Source organism: Lepidochelys kempii, chromosome 1, assembly GCF_965140265.1.
Source record: "Lepidochelys kempii isolate rLepKem1 chromosome 1, rLepKem1.hap2, whole genome shotgun sequence".
Lineage (NCBI taxonomy): Eukaryota > Metazoa > Chordata > Testudines > Cheloniidae > Lepidochelys > Lepidochelys kempii.
The window spans coordinates 186,253,983-186,278,498 of record NC_133256.1 but is presented as its reverse complement, the minus strand read 5'-3'; the positions used below and the strand labels follow the sequence as shown (position 1 = coordinate 186,278,498).

Below are 24,516 nucleotides of genomic sequence, written 5' to 3'. Positions count from 1 at the left end.
TCCTTGTTATTTAAGGACGTGGCATCCCAGTCCATTTTGCTACTTGTAGCAGCATATCAACGTGCGCTACTGGCCCCAGACTTGAACTACTTAAAAAGGTCCTTGCAAAATAATTTAAAATGTTTATAATCCACTCAGTCCAATTATGGCATCTAAAATACAGGATGAAACCATCCTATATTTTAAATATTTTATTACTACTCAGACCCATCCTTCAGCATCAATCAAACTGCAAAAGCCAAGTTTGCATAATAGAAATCCTCCCCTTTTTGTGTTTCAGCTTATGTCCCCCAACTACTCATTGTTCTATACCTTTAGCTGTCTGTGGGTCACTCTTAGTTTGGCATTTTAAATGACCGATAGATTCTGGCATCTCACTAGCAGGACTGCAAAGGCAACCCACGTCCCCCTTCATCAGGAGAGGAAGTGAATGGTGATAATTAAAATCAACCAAAGAAAAACCGGGGGTGGAAAAGCGATGCATGGTAGTTCTGCTGTACCAGGTGCTATTATATAGAATCTCACAGTGACATTCTTTCTCCCTGAATCCACTGAACTGTTTATCTGCACATGCAAACACCCGATTGGTACACTGAATCCTGGAAATGTTAGAGCCAATTAGGTGCTCAGGAATTTATGTATTTTTGCATATAGTCCTGGCTTCTGATATTTTGGAAAATCAGGCCCTAAACTGTTAACAATTATTACATTTTTACTAAACTAGTGCAATGTTTGAGCTGTATGGATGAAAACTGCTGCTTAAATGTGTAAGTACCAATGTCTCCCTTGCTGACTCACTCTCCTGTGAGGTTAGAAAGCTGTTTTCCCTTCAAGGGCATACTGATGTAACCCTACCCCAAAACATTCTAGGACTCAGTCTAATTCAAACCAAGATTTATTGACAGAGGGAAAAACAGATTGAAATTGTGTGGTCCCTTTCCCTTTGAGTCATCTGACATAGTTGTTTTCAAACTTTTTTTTAGCCTATGACTCATAAAACAAAAAATCATCTTGTGATCTGTCACATGCCATAACCCTTTACAAATTCAAAAGATTGTGGGATTTGGATCATGGGACTAAGATCACTTTCATACCCATTACAGTCTTCACAAATACAATATAGTTACCAACAGCCAGTAGCTGTCAATTAATTTTTTTGAAAATTAACTGATGAACAAAAAGTATGTTTTGTCAGTGGACAGCAAAACAGGAAGTCCTCATGTATAGATCATTTCTGGTCATACAACTCCAATGTTGAAAGTTGGGCAGAAGATACCTGTAGTTTCATCCCTTTGTATTGACAGGCACTGACTTCTGAACCCCTCTAAATAGCTGTTTCTGAACATCTGCAGCCATGCCATGAATTTGTCACCTGACTGCATCATTTGAGAGGGGAATGAGTTTGCTTTGATTTGACTGGCAGCAGCAGATCCCAGCATAACACTAATGACATCCAAGACACAGGGCACAATCAGTTCCCCTAACTATATGTGGCTTGGCAGCTTTTGCTGTTTGCTGTGACACCAAGTATGATGCTCAGAGGGCTTTCATATTTATAGTATTGTTATTTAATAAAACAGTGTTCTGATTTTGTAAACCCAGAAGCTTTCGTTTGGAAGAATGCAATGGGTTTCTTTTGTAAAAATGGGTCATTGGCCTCCAAAAGGCCCAGGGCTCGCTCCTTTTAATAGTGTATGTCTGTATAGATCTACCTTGAACTACAAACCCCATTTTTGTTTTGTGAATACCATTCTTCACTGTGGCCTTTTAACCTCCATCTTGTATTGGAACTGTTAGAAGAAGGCTAACAAAAGAGAGCAATCAAGAGTCCATCTGGAGGGCCTTCCATTCAAATGGAAACAAGTAGGACAAGGAGCTGGCTGCCGCCCAGAGGAACCAGCTCTCCCAGGTGAGACTGTAACCAAGCAATGGATCACCTGATGAGGGATTTAAGACCACACTCAGGAGGTCACCAGACAAAAAGAACTGGAACTTTCTAAAAGGAAGGCTCTCTCACCAGCCATTTTAGAAGAGACCAGAATAAGAAGGTAAAGATGTGCCAAGGGGGAAGAGGGTCCTGGGACCATAAAAGGACTGACCAAAACGCAAAGGGCTTGCAGAGTGATGAGGTACTGGAGGGAGGGTTTTACATGCAGGTTTTTGCTATTTTTCTGTAGATCTGTATATCTCTTGTGCTTTGTCTGTGAGAAAGATGTGATTGGTTTAAAATTTTCCTTGCAAAATCAGTGTGTCCCTGGCTTTCACTGTCACATAGTCCCTGAAGGGGGAAACAATAATTCAGAGGGGACATGGCATCAATGGAATTCCGGGAGCATGCAAGAGCTATTGGGGAGGCTTGGGAAAGCCGACACTAATGACAGGTTCTAGGCAGGGAAACCTGTAGAGCAAGAGACAGCTACAGGCACGGGGACAGAAAGCAAGATGTTGGGCTCCTGACTCTAGCAAAATGGCAAATTCCAGGATAAAAAGGAAGAATTCCATGGCATATTAGAAACGTGACCAATATCATGACCATGGAATGGCAGAGTCCTCAGGGGCTTGATTGAGATGAATCACAATTCTTAAGAGATAGTGTTTCAGACTCCCTGCAGATTCACGAAGGCATCACTGAATCAGTTTATGCTTGCTTCACTTTTTCAAATTTCTACCTACAACCTAAGTTCCTCTAAGCTGTGCGGCTGGGTGGCTGCCCAGCAAGTTATCAAGGGCCGCGCACCTCAGGTGTCCCTCCGTCCACTGCCATGCTGCTCCTGCCCTCTGCCTTGGAGCTTCTCCCAAGAACCTCCTGATGTCAGGGTGTCCCCCCGCCCCTGTACCCCATCTCTGCAGAGCTGGGGGGACGAGGATGTGACAGGGCTCAGGAGTGGGAGGGAGAGAGCTTGCTCTCGGCTGCTGCTGCTGTGTCTGCTTTGAGTGCTGATCTACTTAAAAGGGCTGAAAATCATAGGGCTGAAAAGAAACAGAGCTCAGGATTTTTGTGAGGCTTCACCATTCAGGCTGCATTTTGCCATCATCTGAAATTCTGTGCTTTAATTACAACAACCCGAGTTTCTATCTTTTTCCATTGTGAATACAGAGTCATAACACTGTAAATTGATGTGTAAACACTAGAATGACAGTAACCTCCACAGAGCTGCCTCTCATGGAGAGAGAGGGCTGGGTCCTCCGTAGAAGAAGAAGAAAAAGGCCCCTTTCAGTGAGGAATGCAATCTGGGAGATGCGTTCTCCCATCCTGGATCCATGTTGCCCAGGACTGGGGCAATGGCCTGATTTCTCTATAAGCTCCCAGCTTTATGTCAGAGCTATCAGCCAGGTCTCCAGGTTCTTGCGCATGGCATAAGGATACTTTAAGTTTTAGTCCCCTGACTATAACTGAGAATGGGAGGAAGCCGCTCCACTTCCCCCAAAACTCAATGGAATACTCTATATACACATTTCTTTCTCAATATCATCCTCCTGTGCCCACGTATACACACTGGGGCTTTAAGGAAAAGCACCATATAGTGTGAGAGTTAGCAATATTGATTACCTGAAGGATGCCCCAGGACAGCTGCAGTCCACTGGGGAGTCCTGCCAGGCTGTGAACATACTTAAAGGGGCAACACACATCTCTCTCTCACACACACTGTGTGTGTGTGTTTCTCTCTCTCTCTCACACACACACATACACAGTCTTTCACACTCACCTCCCAACAAGTACTTGTATTGTTGTTAATCCTTGATACTTCCTGCAATGCATATATAGTCTCTGTAATTTTATTATTTCAAAATGCTGTTATTTGAGTTTTTTGACTGGTCTATGCATTTCATAATTTTTATTTCTCTCTTACACTTAAATTTGATTCTCTGAGAAGTGAGTTCTAAAATGCCTAACCTGTCCTGGCTGAAGTAATTATTCCTATGATAACTTTTAAAAAATATATATTATATCTAGGTTTTTTGTTTCTACTGGTGGCACACATCTGCTCATTACCTCGATAATTTGGTGCACATAACAAAATTCATTCTGCACATGGATAGAAAAAAATAGAAGGAACATTGCTTACAAGTATACAAGCTAGAAACATTTTTTTTTAAATGGAAGGAATAAAAAGAAAGGGTGGTCATGACCCCCAGTGAAACTTCTTCATAACACACAGATCCAAGTTGAGAACCCTAGGACAGATAATTTTTTTAATTAAAAATGTACTTTTGATTTTCCATGTTTGGATTTGTAAGTGTAAATTTAATTCAGAATTACGGTATTAAATGTTGTTTGTTGAAAAAAACTACAATTTTCTCTCAAAGTTCTTCTGCCCTTTAAAGAAATCACTTATAAAAATTTATCTTAATACCATCTAGAAACAATTTTTGGCCTAGGAAACATCTTCTCCTATCATATACCCAGCATATACTCCATGAAAGATTAATCCAACTCCCCCCTTGCATGTCTTCACCAAGCGTACACAAGACAAAGTGTTTTTTTTGTGCCAAGAACTCTTGAAGAAAATAGTCTGTATTATTATTTCTCCATTCTCACTATCCTCTAGTTTATTAGCTTTACTCATCTGGAGAAAAAATATTGAGGCACCTAGGAGACCAGTAACCCCTAATTATTAGGGATTATAATAGGCTGCACAAGGGATATCATTAAAAGTTCAGTGTTGAGACCAACAATTATAAACATTTTGCAGTAATGGTTTCTGTAAATTGTAATTAAGTCCATTGGGCTTTATTAGGAAATCAGAATGTTTTTAGCACACAACAGTATTAATGGTATTATAAGATCTCTGTAATGATATTAGAAACCATTCTGATCAAAATAATGAGGGGCTGCTGGCTAGCTCGTTCAGAGAATTTATAATGGAATTACTCTAGATTCCTGATTTTAAGTAGGCCTGGGTAGTTCAGGGAATGGCAGTGAGATATGAAACCTTTTAACTCTGGCCAGTAGTGACATAAAGTTATTTCCATTTTACAAGTCTTTGGCAACTTCTGTAAAACAGGTTAATACAATTCTAAGTAAAAGTCTTTTAATTACATCAAAAGGCTCTTATTTCATGAGACTCTCAATACTATTGGTACAAGGGCTGTCAAGCGATTAAAAAATTTATTTCAATTAATAGCAATTAATAACACTGTTAAACAACAATAGAATACCATTTATTTAAATATTTTTGGATGTTTTCTATATTTTCAAATATATTGATTTCAGTTACAACACAGAATAAAAGTGCACAGTGCTCATTTTATATTTATTTTTGATTACAAGTATTTGCACTGTAAAAAAACCAAAAAAAATAACGACAAATTTCAGAGTAGCAGCCGTGTTAGTCTGTATTTGCAAAAAGAAGAGTACTACTTGTGGCACCTTAGGGTTTGTCTACACTACGAAATCAGGTCGAATTTATAGAAGTCGTTTTTTTAGAAATCGGTTTTATATATTCGAGTGTGTGTCCCCACAGAAAATGCTCTAAGTGCATTAAGTGCATTAACTCGGCGGAGCGCTTCCACAGTACCGAGGCTAGAGTCGACTTCCGGAGCGTTGCACTGTGGGTAGCTATCCCACAGTTCCCACAGTCTCCGCTGCCCATTGGAATTCTGGGTTGAGATCCCAATGCCTGATGGGGCTAAAACATTGTCGCGGGTGGTTCTGGGTACATATCGTCAGGCCCCCGTTCCCTCCCTCCCTCCGTGAAAGCAGCAGCAGACAATCGTTTCGCGCCTTTTTTCTTGAGTTACCTGTGCAGACTCCATAGCACGGCAAGCATGGAGCCCGCTCAGGTAACCGTCACCGTATGTCTCCTGGGTGCTGGCAGACGTGGTACTGCATTGCTATACAGCAGCAGCAACCCATTGCCTTGTGGCAGCAGACAGTACAATAGGACTGGTAGCCGTCATCGTCATGTCCAAGGTGCTCCTGGCCACGTCGGCCAGGAGCGCTTGGGCAGACATGGGTGCAGGGACTACATTAGAAGTGACTTGACCAGGTCATTCTCTTTAGTCCTGCAGTCAGTCCTATTGAACCATCTTATGGTGAGCAGGCAGGCGATACGGATTGCTAGCAGTCCTATTGTACCATCTTCTGCTGAGCAGCCATGAGATGTGGATGGCTTGCAGTCCTTCTGCACTGTCTGCTGTCAGCCAAAGATGTAAAAGCTAGATGGAGTGGATCAAACCTTCCCCCCCACCCCCCGTCTAGGGGACTCATTCCTCTAGGTCACACTGCAGTCACTCACAGAGAAGGTGCAGTGAAGTAAATCTAGCCATGTATCAATCAGAGGCCAGACCAACCTACTTGTTTCAATAAGAACAATTACTTAGGTGCATCATTTCTTACTGGAACCCTCCGTGAAGTCCTGCCTGAAATACTCCTTGATGTAAAGCCACCCCCTTTGTTGATTTTAATTCCCTGTAAGCCATGTCATCAGTTGCCCCTCTCTCCGTCAGAGCAACGGCAGACAATCGTTCCGCGCCTTTTTTCTGTGCGGACGCCATACCAAGGCAAGCATGGAGGCCGCTCAGCTCACTTTGACAATTAGGAGCACATTAAACACCACACGCATTATCCAGCAGTATATGCAGCACCAGAACCTGGCAGAGCGATACCAGGCGAGGAGGCGATGTCAGCGCAGTCGCGTGAGTGATCAGAACATGGACACAGATTTCTCTGAAAGCATGGGCCCTGCCAGTGCATGCATCATGGTACTAATGGGGCAGGTTCATGCGGTGGAACGCCGATTCTGGGCTCGGGAAACAAGCACAGACTGGTGGGACCGCATAGTGTTGCGGGTCAGGGACGATTCCCAGTGGCTGCGAAACTTTCACATGCGTAAGGGCACTTTCATGGAACTTTGTGACTTGCTTTCCCCTGCCCTGAAGTGCATGAATACCAAGATGAGAGCAGCCCTCACAGTTGAGAAGCAAGTGGTGATAGCCCTGTGGAAGCTTGCAGTGCCAGACAGCTACCGGTCAGTTGGGAAACAATTTGGAGTGAGCAAATCTACTCCTGTGATTCAAGTAGCCCACGCAATCAAAGATCTGCTGATATCAAGGGTAGTGACCCTGGGAAATGTGCAGGTCATAGTGGATGGCTTTGCTGCAATGGGATTCCCTAACTGTGGTGGGGCCATAGACAGAACCCATATCCCTATCTTGGCACCGGAGCACCAAGCCGCCGAGTACATAAACTGCAAGGGGTACTTTTCAATGGTGCTGCAAGCTCTGGTGGATCATAAGGGACGTTTCACTAACATCAACGTGAGATGGCCAGGAAAGGTACATGACGCTCGCATCTTCAGGAACTCTGGTCTGTTTCAAAAGCTGCAGGAAGGGACTTTATTCCCAGACCAGAAAATAACCATTGGGGATGTTGAAATGCCTATAGTTATCCTTGGGGACCCAGCCTACCCCTTAATGCCATGGCTCATGAAGCCGTACACAGGCAGCCTGGACAGTAGTCAGGAGCTGTTCAACTACAGGCTGAGCAAGTGCAGAATGGTGGTAGAATGTGCATTTGGACGTTTAAAGGCACGCTGGTGCAGTTTACTGACTCGCTTAGACCTCAGCGAAACCAATATTCCCACTGTTATTACTGCTTGCTGTGCGCTCCACAATATCTTTGAGAGTAAGGGGGAGACGTTTATGGCGGGGTGGGAGGTTGAGGCAAATCACCTGGCTGCTGGTTACGCGCAGCCAGACACCAGGGCAGTTAGAAGAGCACAGGAGGGCGCGGTGCGCATCAGAAAAGCTTTGAAAACCAGTTTCATGACTGGACAGGCTACGGTGTGAAAGTCCTGTTTGTTTCTCCTTGATGAAACCCCCTGCCCCTTGATTCACTCTACTTCCCTGTAAGCTAACCACCCTCCCCTCCTCCCTTCGATCACTGCTTGCAGAGTCAATGAAGTCATTGTTGCTTCACATTCATGCATTCTTTATTCATTCATCACACAAATAGGGGGATGACTACTAAGGTAACCCAGGAGGAGTGGTGGAGGAGGTAAGGAAAATGCCACACAGCACTTTAAAAGTTTACAACTTTAAAATTTATTGAATGCCAGCCTTCTGTTTTTTGGGCAATCCTCTGTGGTGGAGTGGCTGGTTGGCCAGAGGCCCCTCCACCGCGTTCTTGGGCGTCTGGGTGTGGAGGCTATGGAACTTGGGGAGGAGGGTGGTTGGTTACACAGGGGCTGTAGCGGCAGTCTGTGCTCCAGCTGCCTTTGCTGCAGCTCAACCATACACTGGAGCATATTGGTTTGATCCTCCAGCAGCCTCAGCATTGAATCCTGCCTCCTCTCATCACGCTGCCACCACATTTGAGCTTCAGCCCGCCACTTACTCTCTTCAGCCCGCCACGTCTCCTCCCGGTCATTTTGTGCTTTCCTGCACTCTGACATTATTTGCCTCCACGCATTCGTCTGTGCTCTGTCAGTAAGGGAGGACAGCATGAGCTCAGAGAACATTTCATCACAAGTGCGTTTTTTTTTCTTTCTAATCTTCCGTAGCCTCTGGGAAGGAGAAGATCCTGTGATCACTGAAGCACATGCAGCTGGTGGAGAAAAAAAAAGGGACAGCGGTATTTAAAAAGACACATTTTATAAAACAGTGGCTACACTCTTTCAGGGTAAACCTTGCTGTTAAAATTACATACATAGCACATGTGCTTTCATTACAAGGTCGCATTTTGCCTCCCCCCACCACGTGGCTACCCCCTCAACCCTCCTCCCTCCCCGTGGCTAACAGCGGGGAACATTTCTGTTCAGCCACAGGCAAACAGCCCAGCAGGAACGGGCACCTCTGAGTGTCCCCTGAAGAAAAGCACCCTATTTCAACCAGGTGACCATGAATGATGTCTCACTCTCCTGAGGATAACACAGAGAGATAAAGAACGGATGTTGTCTGAACGCCAGCAAACATACACTGCAATGCTTTGTTGTACAATGATTCCCGAGTATGTGCTACTGGCCTGGAGTGGTAAAGTGTCCTACCATGGAGGACGCAATAAGGCTGCCCTCTCCAAAAACCTTTTGTAAAGGCTTTGGGAGTACATCCAGGAGAGCCGTGAATGCCAGGGCAAATTAATCTTTTCACATGCTTGCTTTTAAACCATGTATAGTATTTTAAAAGGTACACTCACCAGAGGTCCCTTCTCCGCCTGCTGGGTCCAGGAGGCAGCCTTGGGTGGGTTCGGGGGGTACTGGCTCCAGGTCCAGGGTGAGAAACTGTTCCTGGCTGTCGGGAAAACCGGTTTCTCTGCTTGCTTGCTGTGAGCTATCTACAACCTCATCATCATCATCATCTTCTTCGTCCCCAAAACCTGCTTCCGTGTTGCCTCCATCTCCATTGAAGGAGTCAAACAACACGGTTTGGGTAGTGGTGGCTGAACCCCCTAAAATGGCCTGCAACAACTCATAGAAGCGGCATGTCTGGGGCTCTGACCCATTTGCCTCTCTGGTTTTCTGGTAGGCTTGCCTCAGCTCCTTCAGTTTCACGTGGCACTGCTTCGGGTCCCTGTTATGGACTCTGTCCTTCATGCCCTGGGAGATTTTGACAAAGGTTTTGGCATTTCGAAAACTGGAACGGAGTTCTGATAGCACGGATTCCTCTCCCCGTACAGTGATCAGATCCCGTACCTCCCGTTCAGTCCATGCTGGAGCTCTTTTGCGATTCTGGGACTCCATCATGGCCACCTCTGCTGATGAGCTCTGCATTGTCACCTCTGCTGATGAGCTCTGCATGGTCACCTACAGCTTGCCACGCTGGCCAAACAGGAAATGAGATTCAAAAGTTCGCGGTTGTTTTCCTGTCTACCTGGCCAGTGCATCTGAGTTGAGAGTGCTGTCCAGAGCGGTCACAATGGAGCACTCTGGGCTAGCTCCCGGAGGCCAATACCGTTGAATTGTGTCCACAGTACCCCAAATTTGAACCGGCAAGGCTGATTTAAGCGCTAATCCACTTGTCAGGGGTGGAGTAAGGAAATCGATTTTAAGAGCCCTTTAAGTCGAAAAAAGGGCTTCATCGTGTGGACGGGTACAGGTTTACATCGATTTAACGCTGCTAAATTCGACCTAAAGTCCTAGTGTAGACCAGGGCTCAGAGACTAACAAATTTATTTGAGCATAAGTTTTCGTGAAGTGAGCTGTAGCTCACGAAAGCTTATGCTCAAATAAATTTGTTAATCTCTAAGGTGCCACAAGTACTACTTTTCTTTTTTAAAAAAGGATAGTATTTTTCAATTCACCTAATACAAGTACTGTAGTGCAATCTCCATCATGAAAGTTGAACTTACAATTGTAGAATTATGTACAAAAAAACCTGCATTCAGAAATAAAACCATGTACAATTTTAGAGGCTGTAAGTCCATTCTGTCCTACTTCTTGTTCAGCCAATCGCTCAGACAAACAAGTTTGTTTACATTTGCAGGACATAATGCTGCCTGATTCTTGTTTACAATGTCACCTGAAAGCGGGAACTGCTCAATAACAATCCAAAGCAGAGAAGGCCGACGAATGTTCATTTTCATTATCTGAGTCAGATGCCACCAGCAGAAAGCTGATTTTCTTTTTTTGATGGTTCAGGTACTGTAGTTTCCACATCAGAGTGTTACTCTTTTAAGACTTGTGAAACCATGCTCCAGACCTCATCCCTTTCAGATTTTGGAAGGCACTTCAAATTCTTAAACCTTGGGTCGAGTACTGTAGCTATCTTTAGAAATCTCACACTGGTACCTTCTTTGCGTTTTGTCAAATCTGCAATGAAAGTGTTCTTAAAATGAACAATATGTGCTTGGTCATCATCCGAGACTGCTATAACGTGAAATATATGGCAGAATGTAGGTAAAACAGAGCAGGGGACATTCAATTCTCCCCCAAGGTTTCATTCACAAATTTAATGAACACATTTTTTTAACGAGCATCATCAGCATGGAAGCATGTCCTCTGGAATGGCGGCCAAAACATGAAGGGGCATACGAATGTTTAGCGTATCTAGCACCTTGCAATGCCGGCTACAAAAGTGCCATGCGAATATCTGTTCTTACTTCAGGTGACATTGTAAATAATAAGTGGGCAGCATTATCTCCAAAAAATGTAAACAAACTTGTTTCTTTTAGCATTTGGCTGAACAAGAAGTAGTACTGAGTGGACTTGTAGGCTCTAAAGTTTTACATTGTTTTGTTTTTTAGTGCAGTTATGTGACAAAAAATCTATATTTGTAAGTTGCACTTTCATGACAAAGAGATCGCACTGCAGTACTTGTATGGGATGAATTGAAAAATACTATTTCTTTTGTTTATAATTTTTACAGTGCAAATATTTGTAATAAAAAATAATATACACTTTGATTTCAATTACAACACAGAATACAATATATATGAAAATGTAGAAAAACATCCAAAATATTTAATAAATTTAAATTGGTATTCTATTGTTTAATAGTGCAATTAAAACTGCGATTAAATTATTTTTTTGAGTTAATTGCAATTAATCAACAGCCCTAATTGGTACATAAATAACCCACTTTTCAGTTCAGTGGTCCAACCAAAAAATTGAACAAAAATACGCAAAACAAACATCTTTCAAAATTTTCAGGGAACCAAAAATGTCAGAAAAAAATCATTTCGGGTTGAACAAACTGTTGGTTTCTTTCCTTACATTTTTAATTGTAATAAAATTGAAAGAAAGTTTGAAAGAAAGTTGTTTTGAATCGAAAAGTTGAATTGAAAATGTTTTGTCCAGAATTTTTTGTTTCACTGAAACAATTTAGTGAATTTGACCATCCAGGAGAAATGACTAGATGATCTCTTCAGGCTTTAAAATATATGACTCTAATACATCAGTTAGTTAAAAAGGAGACAAAAATTCCCAAAGCATGCAGGAAAGTAAAATGGAAGAAGAGGACAGACTACAACAAATTTGATTACATATAAGTAATTGTTCCTGGTTGCATGTCCTGTCTTCTCCCATCCCAGGACAGCTATTCTATTCCAAAACCGCAGTGGAAATGGCAAGAAATTCTGATGATAAATATGGGAAACTGACTTGCCTGAGACATACTCTGAAATACTATCTGGACAAAATCTATTGCTGTAAAAGAGGATATATCTACTCTAGATGGTAGTGACAGATGACAGTGTTAGGAAAGGAACAAATAGCAGTACTATAAATTTCATCTTTGCCCCAGCTCTTTCTGCCAGGAGACACTAATTTTTCAAATGAATTGGGATTCATACACATATACACCAACCACCACAATGGCCCCAAGTCAATGGTATGGTAGAAAGATTTATGCAAGATATATATAAATTATTACATTGATGCCATCCAAAGAATTCCAGTAAGAATAGCATTAAATACACTTAAGACATAGATCAGTAATATATCCATGCAGAGGTGAGACTTCCATGAAACTAATGTTTAACAGACCACTGAAAATATCCATGTGTATGAAACATAATAGAAATAGCCAATTATGCTCACATTTTGAACAGAGACCAAAAACACTGAAGTCAAGTAGTACGCACCTCAGAAGAGAAACTGTATAACCATTCACCTTTAGAAATGAAGGATATGGGTTGGATGAAATGACCAGTTCAAAGCAAGAATAATTCCATTAAACTCTGTAGTACTGTGGGTAACACAAAGGAAAGGTTCCATAATTGTAGGAGGATCTAGGAGAATACTGCTTAGAAATGCATCTTATTTCAGGAGGTAAATTCACCACATAAAATAGAAATGATTGAAAGATGGCTTCCCAAAAAGGAGTCGGACGTATCTGAGAATTCCCTGATTGAGTGAAATTATATGGCTTGTGTTATGCAGAAAGTCAGACTAGTTTATTATAATGGCTCCTTTAGGCCTTAAAATCTATGAAATTCCTTTTGCTCAGGAAGAAAAGGAGTACTTGTGGCACCTTAGAGACTAACATTTATTTGAGCATAAGCTTTCGTGAGCTACAGCTCACTTCATCGGATGCATTCAGTGGAAAATACAGTGGGGAGATTTATATACACAGAGAACATGAAACAATGGATGTTACCATACACACTGTAACGAGAATGATCGCTTAAGGTGAGCTATTACCAGCAGGACAGCGGGGGACAAAAACCTTCTGTAGTGATAATCAAGGTGGGCCATTTCCAGCAGTTGACAAGAAGGTCTGAGGAACAGTGGGGGCGGGGGGAAATAAACATGGGGAAATAGTTTCACTTTGTGTAATGACCCATCCACTCCCAGTCTTTATTCAAGCCTAAGTTAACTGTATCCAGTTTGCAAATTAATTCCAATTCAGCAGTCTATCATTGGAGTCTGTTTTTGAAGTTTTTTTGTTGAAGAATTGCAACTTTTAGGTCTGTAATAGAGTGACCAAAGAGATTGAAGTGTTCTCTGACTGGTTTTTGAATGTTATAATTCTTGACGTCTGATTTGTGTCCATTTATTCTTTTACGTAGAGACTGTCCAGTTTGACCAATGTACACGGCAGAGGGGCATTGCTGGCACATGATGGCATATATCACATTGATAGATGTGCAGGTGAACGAGCCTCTGATAGTGTGGCTGATGTGATTAGGCCCTATGATGGTGTCCCCTGAGTAGACATGTGGACACAGTTGGCAACATGGTTTGTTGCAAGGATAGGTTCCTGGGTTAGTGGTTCTGTTGGTGTGTGGTTGCTGGTGAGTATTTGCTGCTGCTGGTAATAGCTCACCTTAAGTGATCACTCTCCTTACAGTGTGTATGGTAACACCCATTGTTTCATGTTCTCTATGTATATAAATCTCCCCACTGTATTTTCCACTGAATGCATCCGATTTCGTGAGCTGTAGCTCACGAAAGCTTATGCTCAAATAAATTTGTTAGTCTCTAAGGTGCCACAAGTACTCCTTTTCTTTTTGCGAATACAGACTAACACGGCTGCTACTCTGAAACCGGCCCTTTTGCTCAGAGGCTCCTAAGAAAGAAATTGACAAATGATTTAGAGAGTCGCAGTAAAGCATCCAAGAAAGTCAGAGACAAATAAAACCACCTAGAAGGCTCATTGAAGAAAAGTGGAACTGTTAAAATGATGTATAGAATTTAAAAATAGTTGTTTTATTTATATTATACATTTCTATTGAAGCAAAGTTAGCTAATTGATAGGGGTTTTTTATATGCACTGGAATACTACAAGGGTATAGACAAACGATTGTTGTTTTAAGACAAAGTACTGACAAACGTCTTAATATTAAGTATTCCGAAAAGTCAGATATATCTCAATTATTAAAATGATGATTCTGGTGTTCCAGGGCACCATAAGATTTGAGGTCTGTGCCTTTAAGGATTGTCTGCTTAGTAAAATATCAATTGAGAGCCTAACTTCCTGTTGACTAAAAAGTTCTGTAGGTTATCTAATATCTAAACAGAGCAGACATCCTTACCCATTCTATCAGTACATATTTAATATTTTTTTCTACTGTACAACAATAAATTGGGTGAGTTCTCTGATCCTTTTCATAATATGCTAAAGAACAACTTTACATTGGGCAATCCTGTTCTGTTATTGATAGATTTTTTTTTTAAAATACACCCAACACAATAGGCTTGGGTGATTGTACATTAATCTGTAAAACGATGTATAAAATACAATAGTCAAACTCAATCCCAATAAATTAACCTAGGAGTTCTGCTATGCAAGAATCCTGAAATCATCCCCCGCTCAGGGAAAAGCATGAACAAATGGATAAGCCAGACACCATATCCTGAATTTCAACAGGCTGCACAAGACCAACAGGGGAAATGAATCTCAGAGTGAAGAGGCCTCCACTGAGAATGCCCTACATTGGGAAGCTCAAATCCAGGGACTGTTATAGCACCAGAACTCTCCGCTGATCTCAGCTGTCACTGGGGAGGAACGAAGGAGAGGTTCTCTCTGAGCAATGTCCCACTGGAAATGTCTTGAATTCTGTCCAGAATTAGAAGCCCAACTGTAGTCACTGGAGAGCTATTCACATTGTGGTTAAAACCATGGAGCAGATGGAAAACTGCATTCTGTATCATGCATCTTCTGAGTGGTCTTCTAGCATGACTCTATGTAGGGTTCGTTGAAACAATCTAATCTTGAGGTCACAAAGGCATGAATGACGCTGGTGGGGGAGGAGATGAAGAGAAATGGTTACCGTTGTCTTACCAAACTGTTGACAACTGCTATGTCTGACCACTGAAGTCACATCAGAATCCATGGAGCAGGAAACCATAAGCCCCCCTCAGTCCACACACCATTCTGGCAAAGGATGTTCAAATATATTAAACAAACACACCCCCCTCCTCTCACACTTCCCGTGAGCTTGCCACACTTTCTAGCCTCACCTCCATCTTTGTCTTGCCTCACCAACTTGCTGTTATAAAAGTCCATATATCCACCCAAAAGTGGGGAAATAAATATATCCTCACCTACTGGATAAAGGAACAGCAATTTCCACTGTGACGGATGTCGTGCACACAGACTTATCTATAAAATCGAGGAGCCCTTTCTCAGCACTGAGGTGCTGCTGCTGTGACGGGCTCACTGAATTTCAGTTACCTAAAAGTACAGATTTTTAAAATGTTTTCTCCAAAATTCTCTCTTCTCTTTCCTGCTTTATTCTATTTTGTTTCTTCCTTAGTCAGAAAATGGAAGCTGTTGGTCCTTGAATGCTGAGCTTGTCCTCCCAATGAACACAATGCCAGGCCAGGGTGTAATTGAGAGAGAAGTTCAGGACTCACTTGATAAATCCAGGACCCTGAAAGGGCTGCTGGCACAATACAAGAAGAAAGGAAATGGGATACTGATCTGATAGGCTGCTATCAAATGACTCAATCACTGCTCCTTCACACATTGTATATGGAAATAAGGGAAGAAAGTCAATTGAAAGGTGTGGCTTTCCAGTGAGCACTCACTCTCTCTCACACATACCACACCCACATTTCCAAATTGCCATGGCTGTTTCAATTGGGATGATCAATGGATGTTCAAATAAGGGCAATAAAAAACAATTATGTGGCAGAATTTGGCGATTCCTGCGGCATCCACCACACTTTTAAAATAAAAGCACTTTATAGATGGCTCTTCCCTTTGATACTGATTTTGATGCATTCTCTGACATTTTGCATTCTTAGTAGTAACTTGGTCTAGTTTGTTGGGTTTTACATATATACACCCACAATACTGAGTCCATGAAGTCTAACTCAGCTGAAACTGAGAAGAGAGAAAACCATATCCAGGCAAACACTGAACCTAGAAGACAAGAAATAGAATTTTAATTGCTTCTGGTGCTGTGTTTGACCCTGGGGTCTAAGACATTTCTAAGATTAGGTCCTAAAGTCAGATAACCCAACAGATATAACTGAATTCACCCAAAAGGTGATGAAATGCTGGGGATTGCTTCAGAAGCAGGGGAGAGGATCACTGAGAATTATAAATAAATATTGGTTTTGGATTTACACCCCAGGTTTTCCAGAGCAAGCAAGAGAAGGTGCTTTTCTTCCAAAGAACAGGTGAATTCCTCCATTGTCTGCATTTCTGAGTGAGCAATGCTGAGAAAGAATCTAACAGCTACTAACTCCTTTCAACCCTTCCTGCAGGAGCTAGGTGCAGGGGTGGATTAGGATTTTGTGATGCCCCGGGCCAGAGCAAGTGGGTGCCCCTCCCCACCCCTTCTGCCTGCAGTCCCTCCTGCCTCCCTTCCCAGCACTCCTGCCTGGGAGCGTGGTCAGAGCCCGGGGGCTTGCCCCGCTCAGTCCACCCACCCCCCATGCTGGGCGGGTGGAGTGGGGCAAGTCCCCACCACAACTGGAGCCCCAGGCGGGTGGAGTGGGTCATGGGGGCACCCATTTTTCCAGGGCCCTCTTGGGACGGGCCACTTTGGCCCAGTGACTAATCTGCCACTAGCTAGGTGAACACATGGAAATTACTGATTTTTTCATAATATCTTTCAAATACTTTCATTTAAAATACTGACTTTCTGGGGGTCTTGTTTCAATAAATATTTTATCAAATTTATATTAAAGAAAGCAAATAAATGAATTAAATTAAAGTTACAAGTAGTAATATTCACTCAGCCAAAAAATGGCTTCCTTCACACTCTCCTGGTCAGAGACGGATTTTAAAACTCACACCACAATCAGCCTCCTGGGACTCTGGAATCTTTCATTTAAGAAATATTCCAAAAAGGAGATGCACCTCTGACACGTGAGAATATACTACAGGGAGATGAGTACTGTGCACGCATACAATAAGCAAATCAGAAGATTAAATTTTAAATAAATTTTTTCAGCCACTTCCACATGCTTTTTGTGTTTGCTTCCCATAAGGATTCATGCAACTGAATTATGCTTGTGAAAAGCAAACGTTAGGTTGCATGCTCAAATACTTTAACACTGAATTATGAATTAATTTATGCTAGAAATTTGATTTGGGACTGAACCTACAAAGTGCTGCTTGACTATTGAAGTTAGTCATATCTTTTAAACATGCCTCGTTTTAGTCCCAACATTACCTAGCATTTCACGCAAATATAGTATCCCTTCACTCTTATTGCTGCAAGTTAGAAACAAAGAATGACAAAACTGACGTTATAGAAAGTTCACACAGTGCTTTGAAGATGTAAAGTCTATAAATATCTTAGGTATTCATATGATCCCCCATTACTGTAACAGCTATGCCTCTCACAATACCCTCAAAATACCCCTATGAGGTAGGGAAGTGCAGTCATCCCCATTGTTCTGATGCTCAGAGACTACACTGCAATCAGAGGGGTTGTAGACATCCTGAGCTAGCTTTAATATAACTAGCTTGGGTACCACAGCAGTGAAGACATGGAGGCATGGGCTAGTTGACTGTGTACGTACCCAGGCTCCCTGTTGGGCTTATACTCAGGGGGCTAAACCTGCTGCAGGTCATGCCGCCATGGCTTCACTGCTAGCTCAGTAATGTCTGCACATGCTGCAATCATACCTGTGTGTGTGTTGCAGACATACCCTCCATGATGTGCCTCAAGTCACACAGGATGTCTGTGATTAAGTTCCATTCTCTGCACTCACTCCCACAGCAGTGGCTGCTGCCCTAACCATTAGGCCATACTTCTGCTCTAACGTATCATACAAGTGCCAGGCGTCATTCATGTATTTGTTGTGTATAAACACGTGAGCGGTAAATGTGCACATAAGGGGATGCGCGTCTGCACATCTGTTAAGGATATATCTTGCAAGCGCTAAATCTTTCAGGTGACAAGGTGTCTCTCTGAGCCACAACCCTGGTAGTGGACCATGTGGATGGCTCCTTATGCACATACAGCTCTGGGCACAGCTCTGCCCTGTTTGCTTAAAGCCTTTCAGAACTGAGTTGAGCTTCCTGATTTCTCTTATGCCTGTACCTAATGTAACAGGTTTGGACAAATTTGTACTGCTTATTCTCCTCTACACCTCTTAATCAATATGCAGTACTACAAAGGCATAACAAATCAAGAGACTGCGTGTACACAATAGTAATGAAAACAAAAGAACAGCCATAATACACACACAAACATAAAGCTATGGGTCTCAGCAAAACCAGAATTCTTCTAACCAATATTTCCCGGTTTAGACATGGGAGCATCTCAGATAAATCTGTTTTTACTAACTCACCCCACCATGCTCAGACCTTCTACATTTATGACAGCATTGTGTGTCATTGCAGGATTTATGAATTTCTGTATCTACCCTTCTTTTAAAGAGCTCACCCACTGAGTTGAAATCCCTAATAAAACCTACACACTCTATGGTATATTTCTCTCAGACAGTTTAATTTCATCTGTATGACAGCCTCCATTCCAGAATTTCGCCCAAAAGATTTTTAAAACCCCTACATCCTAGTGAGTTACCATGACAACTCCTGTATGTGACCTTCAGAATGTCAGATGCAGGTCCTAATTACATCTAACAAATGCAACTGCATCACAAAGAGAAATAGTTAAAGTCTCATTATAAAATATGTTTATATCTGAGAAAGAAAATTTCAAAAAAAGGTTATTTAGTCACTGAATTCAATAGTTTATAGGATTCATTATAAATCATCAGATACAAAAAGCTCAAGACTGTTGTACCAGTAAAATAGTCCCATTCAGAGCTGTAATTCACATAATGAAGTTGTGATTAAATCCGTGCATTAATCTTTTTACACATTTACTTTAGAAAGGATATGAACAATAAAAACTGCCCCTTTAAGACCAATTTACTTACAACCAGATCCCTGCACCTTCAGGTGGCATCCACGAGCAATATTATCCAGTTACGCAGTCATTTATATAGTAGGTGGGTGTCCCCTATCTATCCATTACCCCAAGATACACAGCCATTCCTTGTTACAATTTAAATTTGATTTAAAACCTTTTGAATTGCCTCATATTTATCTACTCATTTCATCAGATAAATACTGGAGCAATGACAGAAGGGTGACAGAGTTTGTTCCTTTATGATTTACAGATAATCCCAAACTGCGGTGATGTATCTCATAACCCTGGTGGGGAATCTTGGCATGGTGGTATTAATGCAGATGAATTCTTGCCTTCATTCCCTGGTGTACTCTTTCCTCAGTAACTCATCCCTTCCGGACACCTGTTGTTCCTCAACTATTACTCCCAAGATGTTGGTGAACTTCTTAGTGGAGAAAAAAGCCATTTTCTTCTCTGGCTGTATTACAGAGTTTGGTTTCCTGTGTAGCTGTGCAACTTCAGAGTGCCTCCTTTTTGTAGCAATGTCATACAACCCTTATGCAGCACTAAATAACCCACTGCTTTATAGAATGGCCATATCCAGCTGACTGTATCAAGCTGGTAATCAGCTTGTGTATCATTGGATGCCTCAATGCCACGCTGCATATGAGTGGTATTTTTAACTGAGATTATCTTTCTGTGGCTCCTCACTCTCAATGGTCTCTTCAGGGATATCTGACACTTCCATCAACAAACTAATTATTTTTATCTTTGGTGACCCGATCCAGGTCTTCACTATTTCTACCATCCTTGTCTCTTACATTTACATCCTTCCCACCACCCTGGGAGTGAAATCACCAGAGGGGAGATGGAAAGCTTTTTCCACCCATGCATCAGACCTGCTCTCTGTTTCGCTCTTTGTGTACATACAACTGAGATCCAGCTACTCACTGGATTGTGACCTGGTGGGCTTTTATACGATCCTAATCCCTGTTGAACCCTTTCATTTACTGCCTGAGAAACAAGTGAAAGAGGCCATGAGCAAAGTGAGAGAGAAATATTTTTCCAATGCAAGAAGTCAGGTTTTTTAAAAAAAATTAACTTCCTCTTAAAATTATCCATAAAGTAATGAAATAGTTAAAAAAAAATAAGACTGTCTCTAGTTAAAATACTCAGCACTTATTTATCAAAGATTCGCAAGAGGGCCCAGGCTTTCAGAACATTCCTGATACTGGAAACATTTAACCCGTCCATCAAAAACTCTTTTAAAGGAGCATAACGAGGGATTATTTGGAAACGATGCTTTCATGGCACTTGTGTGAAAATGGTGCTAAAACCCCCAAATAGGTAAAAAAGCCTATTTCCCTTCACAATGCCAAGAACTTGAATTATTTTAGGCCACACTTTGTTCTTCCAAATGCTCAGAAAAGGAGACAGAGTGACAATCCTGGGACTGAAAGCCCTTTTTTTAATGCACAGAAATGTTCCAGAGCAGTAGTGACTGTGCAGACATCCATGTGTATGAATCATCTTCAGGGTGAACAATTTGTGGGGGAGGAGGGTCAGCAGGAGGGTACTACAGTCTTCACATTGATTCAGTCCTTGACATCTGTGCTCACAGAACCAATTAAGATAGCAACAATGGAGACATGTCCACTGGAAACTGGGCTGAACGGCCAACCCATGTAACATATACTGTTAAAAGGGCATTAGACTTTGGTTACTATAAGCCTGGGCTGGTGAGGCTAGTTTCTTCTAGGTAAGCATGAGGAATTTGTAGGAAAATTAAGACTAGATGGGAGAGAGACTTGGAGGAAATAGTATACAAGAGATGAATGAGGAACATCCTGAATAGATATTTGAGCAAATAAAAACACTCTACAGAACAAAAGGCCCACTTTAAAAAATGTGAATAGAAAATACTACGTGGCACATGAGCAGCTGCATTAAACTAGAAATAAACATCAAAAGATTTACAAAATGTGGGGCTCCAGTAGCTGCTTTCTGATGTGGGGATAGCGAGTAATGTGGGGTACTTGACGTGAGGATAGTGAGTAATCCAGAACTTCCTTGATCAGGTGACAGGACTTTTGGAACACATGCTGCAGATCTGGTATTTGCATTTGTCACAAATGTATTGGATCGGTTCAGCAGATATGTTAAAGGTTAAGGTGTTGCCCTAACTAGATGGTGACTATGAAGAGAGCATGATGCCACACAAGGTAAAAGCATGATACCATGAGCAAGAGACTAACTGAAAGAACTTGATGCATGGATGTTCATCCCCCAGGAAGTACAAGCTCTCCAAAATTATTATTAAATATTTACATTACAGTGGTGCCATGAGGTCCTAATGAGGATTGGATCTCCATTATGCTAGACACTATACAAACACATCAGAAGATATGGTCTGAAATTGGCAACATTTTGAAAAGGAGAAGTCACTTTTGACCTTCTTTGTGACTCTCTAAAATACCTTTCATGAAGGTGAGCTCACTGAAATCTAAACCTTTGCTTTTCACTGTTGCTGACTGTTTTAACCTGCTGCCTTCCATGTACAGATGCCTGATAGCACAGCTGCAGCATCAGCGGGGCTGCGCTATTATGTTGCTGGGAGGATCAGAAGAAGTGGCCAAGTATCTAGAACCATCAACTGAGACAGTCAATGCAAGTCAGAGAAAATGAGGTGCTCATTTTTTCCAGCCTTAATTCCACAAAAACACTTAAAAATCATTGCATCCCTCTGGGTTTATTGATATCTTAAACTATCCTGATCTTTTTCAGAGAATGTTAGTTCTCCAAATTTACAAGTTTTGCTTTCACTGTTTAGGCATGTATATTGCTCACTGTATGTATAATAAATAGTTTTATGCTCTGATAAATATTGATTTGTCTCTGACCTTGCTGCTGAACACAAGGGAAGGACTTTAGAAAATAACTACTGTTTAATAGGAAGTTCTGAAAAATGACATTTAGAAACATTGCTGCATTTATCTTTCGCAGTATATTATTTTCTAGGGATTCTTGGGGCTAAGTGAAGCAATGGCAAAAGCAACTTAAAACACACCTATTTTCCCTAAGAATTAGGAGACCTACAGTAGTGACCTATGAAGTTCTCCCATGGAGGACAAGGCATATTAATCTATATATTCAAGTTAAGAGGAAACAAGAGTATCATACTGGTATATATACTTCAAAGAGATATATTTGTACATTTTGTACCCAATTAATTGGTTGTATGCCCTATACTAAGCTTTTTAACTTACCCCCCATGAGATGGTGGACCAGGAAATGTCAGAAAGTTTCACACTAATATGCCACTTGAAGAAAAGTCTTGGAATTTTTTTGTTTTAAAATAAGGATTTAAAACTGGCTTGGGGGGGGGGGTATGAAGTGGAATTTTATCTTAAAGCATTTTTGAAAAAAGACTCACAAATATGTATATCAAACATTATCTTATAATATGAAATGGCACAAGTTATTCATCTCCAGAAGCACAGGCTTATAATAGAAACACCATGTGCTCTAGCTAGCACCCCTGGTGTGAGCAGTCACAGCACATCACCTCAGTGCTCTAAAATCTTTGCTTCCATCATCAGGGGTTCATGTATAAATAGGTTAACAATGGCATCAAAATAATGGAAGAGAAGGCTTTATTTTATTAAGCCTTTATTAAGAGCAGAATTTATTTTAAATATGCTGTATGGGTTCTTTAGTTCAAAACTAAAACTTTGTTCTGTTAAATCTCTTATTACAAAAATACGCTATTCTAAGGTAATAGCATAAAACAGCAGCATTTCTACTGTAAGCTGTTGGACTTAGAAAAATTGTTCTAGAATACCTTGTTTTATATTTTTTAAATAAGGCAAAATATGGACTCCATTCCCCAGTCTTTATATGAGCAAAGCTGTCATGGGATTCAAGAGGCTTTTCCATGGTCCCCAATCACCACAATATCTCAGCACTTCAGTAAACCTAATGAATTTATTCCCTGCAAGGTAGACAAGTACAGTTTGGATTTCACAGCTGGGGAATCAGTGAACACAAATTAACAGGGAAAGCATCAAAGAAGTTACTCTTTGCCAGCTCTTCAGAGCTTTGGGCATTCAAAAGAAGGGGGTATTTTCAGAATAGATTGCGGGAAGCCCATGTTTTTTGGAAATATGCTCTCATTTCTGTTTGCCCAAGGTGTCTCGGTGCGCAGGTGGAGCTGAGTGCCCCACAGTGGAATACGTTTACTTAAAAAATTGGGCAATGGGGAAAATGCATTTTCTTATCCTCCCCCACTCTCAGACACTCATTCTTTCCTGCCACCAGCTAAAAGGTTCTCACACTACAGGTTACTTTCTCCTCACTTCCCTTAAAAAAACAAAAACAAAAAAACCCCATCACTTACTTTGGCTTCCTCTCTCTCTTCTCATATGCTGTCATCTTGTATCAGTTCCCATAATGTGTTGCAACAGCTTCAGAGAGCATACCAATTTTCCATCCTCTCCTCTTCCCCTTACAGACTTCATGACTCTCCCCATATTACTCTGCCTTCCAAAAAACCCTAGCGTCTCCTCCAAGACCTCTCTGTAGACTCTCCTCCCCACAAATCCCAGTCTGTTCTCTACCAAACCCCTCACTTTCTCCTTTCCCAACCTCACCTCATTCTCTGTTTCCCCTAAATCTCCATTGTCTCTAAAGATCCCCAGTCCCTCCTCTCCCAGTCCACCCCACTGACATCTCTTTTCCCTTTCCAAACTCCCTCCACCTTCTCTTCTCCCTCTCCCCAAATTCCCCAGCCTCTTCCCTCTCCTCCAAGGCCCCTCCCTCTCCATTTTTACCTCTATTCTCTTCACTTTCTTCTGTTGCTCCTTCCTCCCAAATCCCTCCACTCCCTCCTCCCCAAATCTATCTCATTCCTCTTCACCCCCAATTTCTTCTACTTCTCTCAATAACTCCTCTTCAAATCCTCTAGTCTCTGCTCCCTCATCCCAAATCTCCCTCCAGTCCCTGCCCCCCATTTCCCCTCCACCCCTGGCACCTATTTACTACTCCTTGATTCACTCCCTTTCTCCCTTGTCCCTTATTGATGATGTCCCCCATCTCCCCCAGTGCTATCCTTTCCCTCTGTCATGCCCCTTCAAGGTCAACAATCTGCCCAGCCCGGTGTCCCCATTACTCCTGTCTTCCAAATATTCCCAGCAAGTATCCTGGGCATCAGTGCTAACTCCCTGTCACCCTACCCTGTAGGTCTATTCACTTATCCCAGCCCCCACCCACCTCTACCACCCTTAGAATTCCCCCTATCACTCTCCTCTGGAGCCCTT

At 41.9% G+C, this 24,516-nt stretch overlaps 2 protein-coding genes across 2 annotated transcripts in view; both read right to left on the bottom strand.

Annotated features, from left to right (window-relative positions):
- The window catches only part of GABRR3 (gamma-aminobutyric acid type A receptor subunit rho3), a 92,326-nt gene extending 72,892 nt beyond the window's left edge, over nt 1-19,434 (bottom strand). Inside the window, exon 1 of the mRNA XM_073305069.1 lies at nt 19,230-19,434. The gene's annotated coding sequence lies outside the window, so the exon portion shown is untranslated. The remainder of the gene's footprint in view (nt 1-19,229) is intronic.
- Nucleotides 8,040-9,746, bottom strand: LOC140907233 (uncharacterized). Its single transcript, XM_073332696.1, has 2 exons — nt 9,137-9,746; nt 8,040-8,548 (listed from the first exon to the last, which is right to left on the bottom strand). The coding sequence occupies exons 1-2, from the start codon at nt 9,735-9,737 to the stop codon at nt 8,040-8,042; spliced, it is 1,110 nt and encodes a 369-aa protein (XP_073188797.1). The 5' UTR covers nt 9,738-9,746.
- Nucleotides 19,435-24,516: the final 5,082 nt, after the last annotated feature.

Coding starts and splice junctions, on each gene's coding strand:
- LOC140907233 (XM_073332696.1), bottom strand. CDS start 9,737: ATGCAGAGCTCATCAGCAGAGGTGACAATGCAGAGCTCATCAGCAGAG. Junction 8,549..9,136: donor AGGCGGAGAAGGGACCTCTG/GTGAGTGTACCT, acceptor TTTCTCCACCAG/CTGCATGTGCTTCAGTGATC.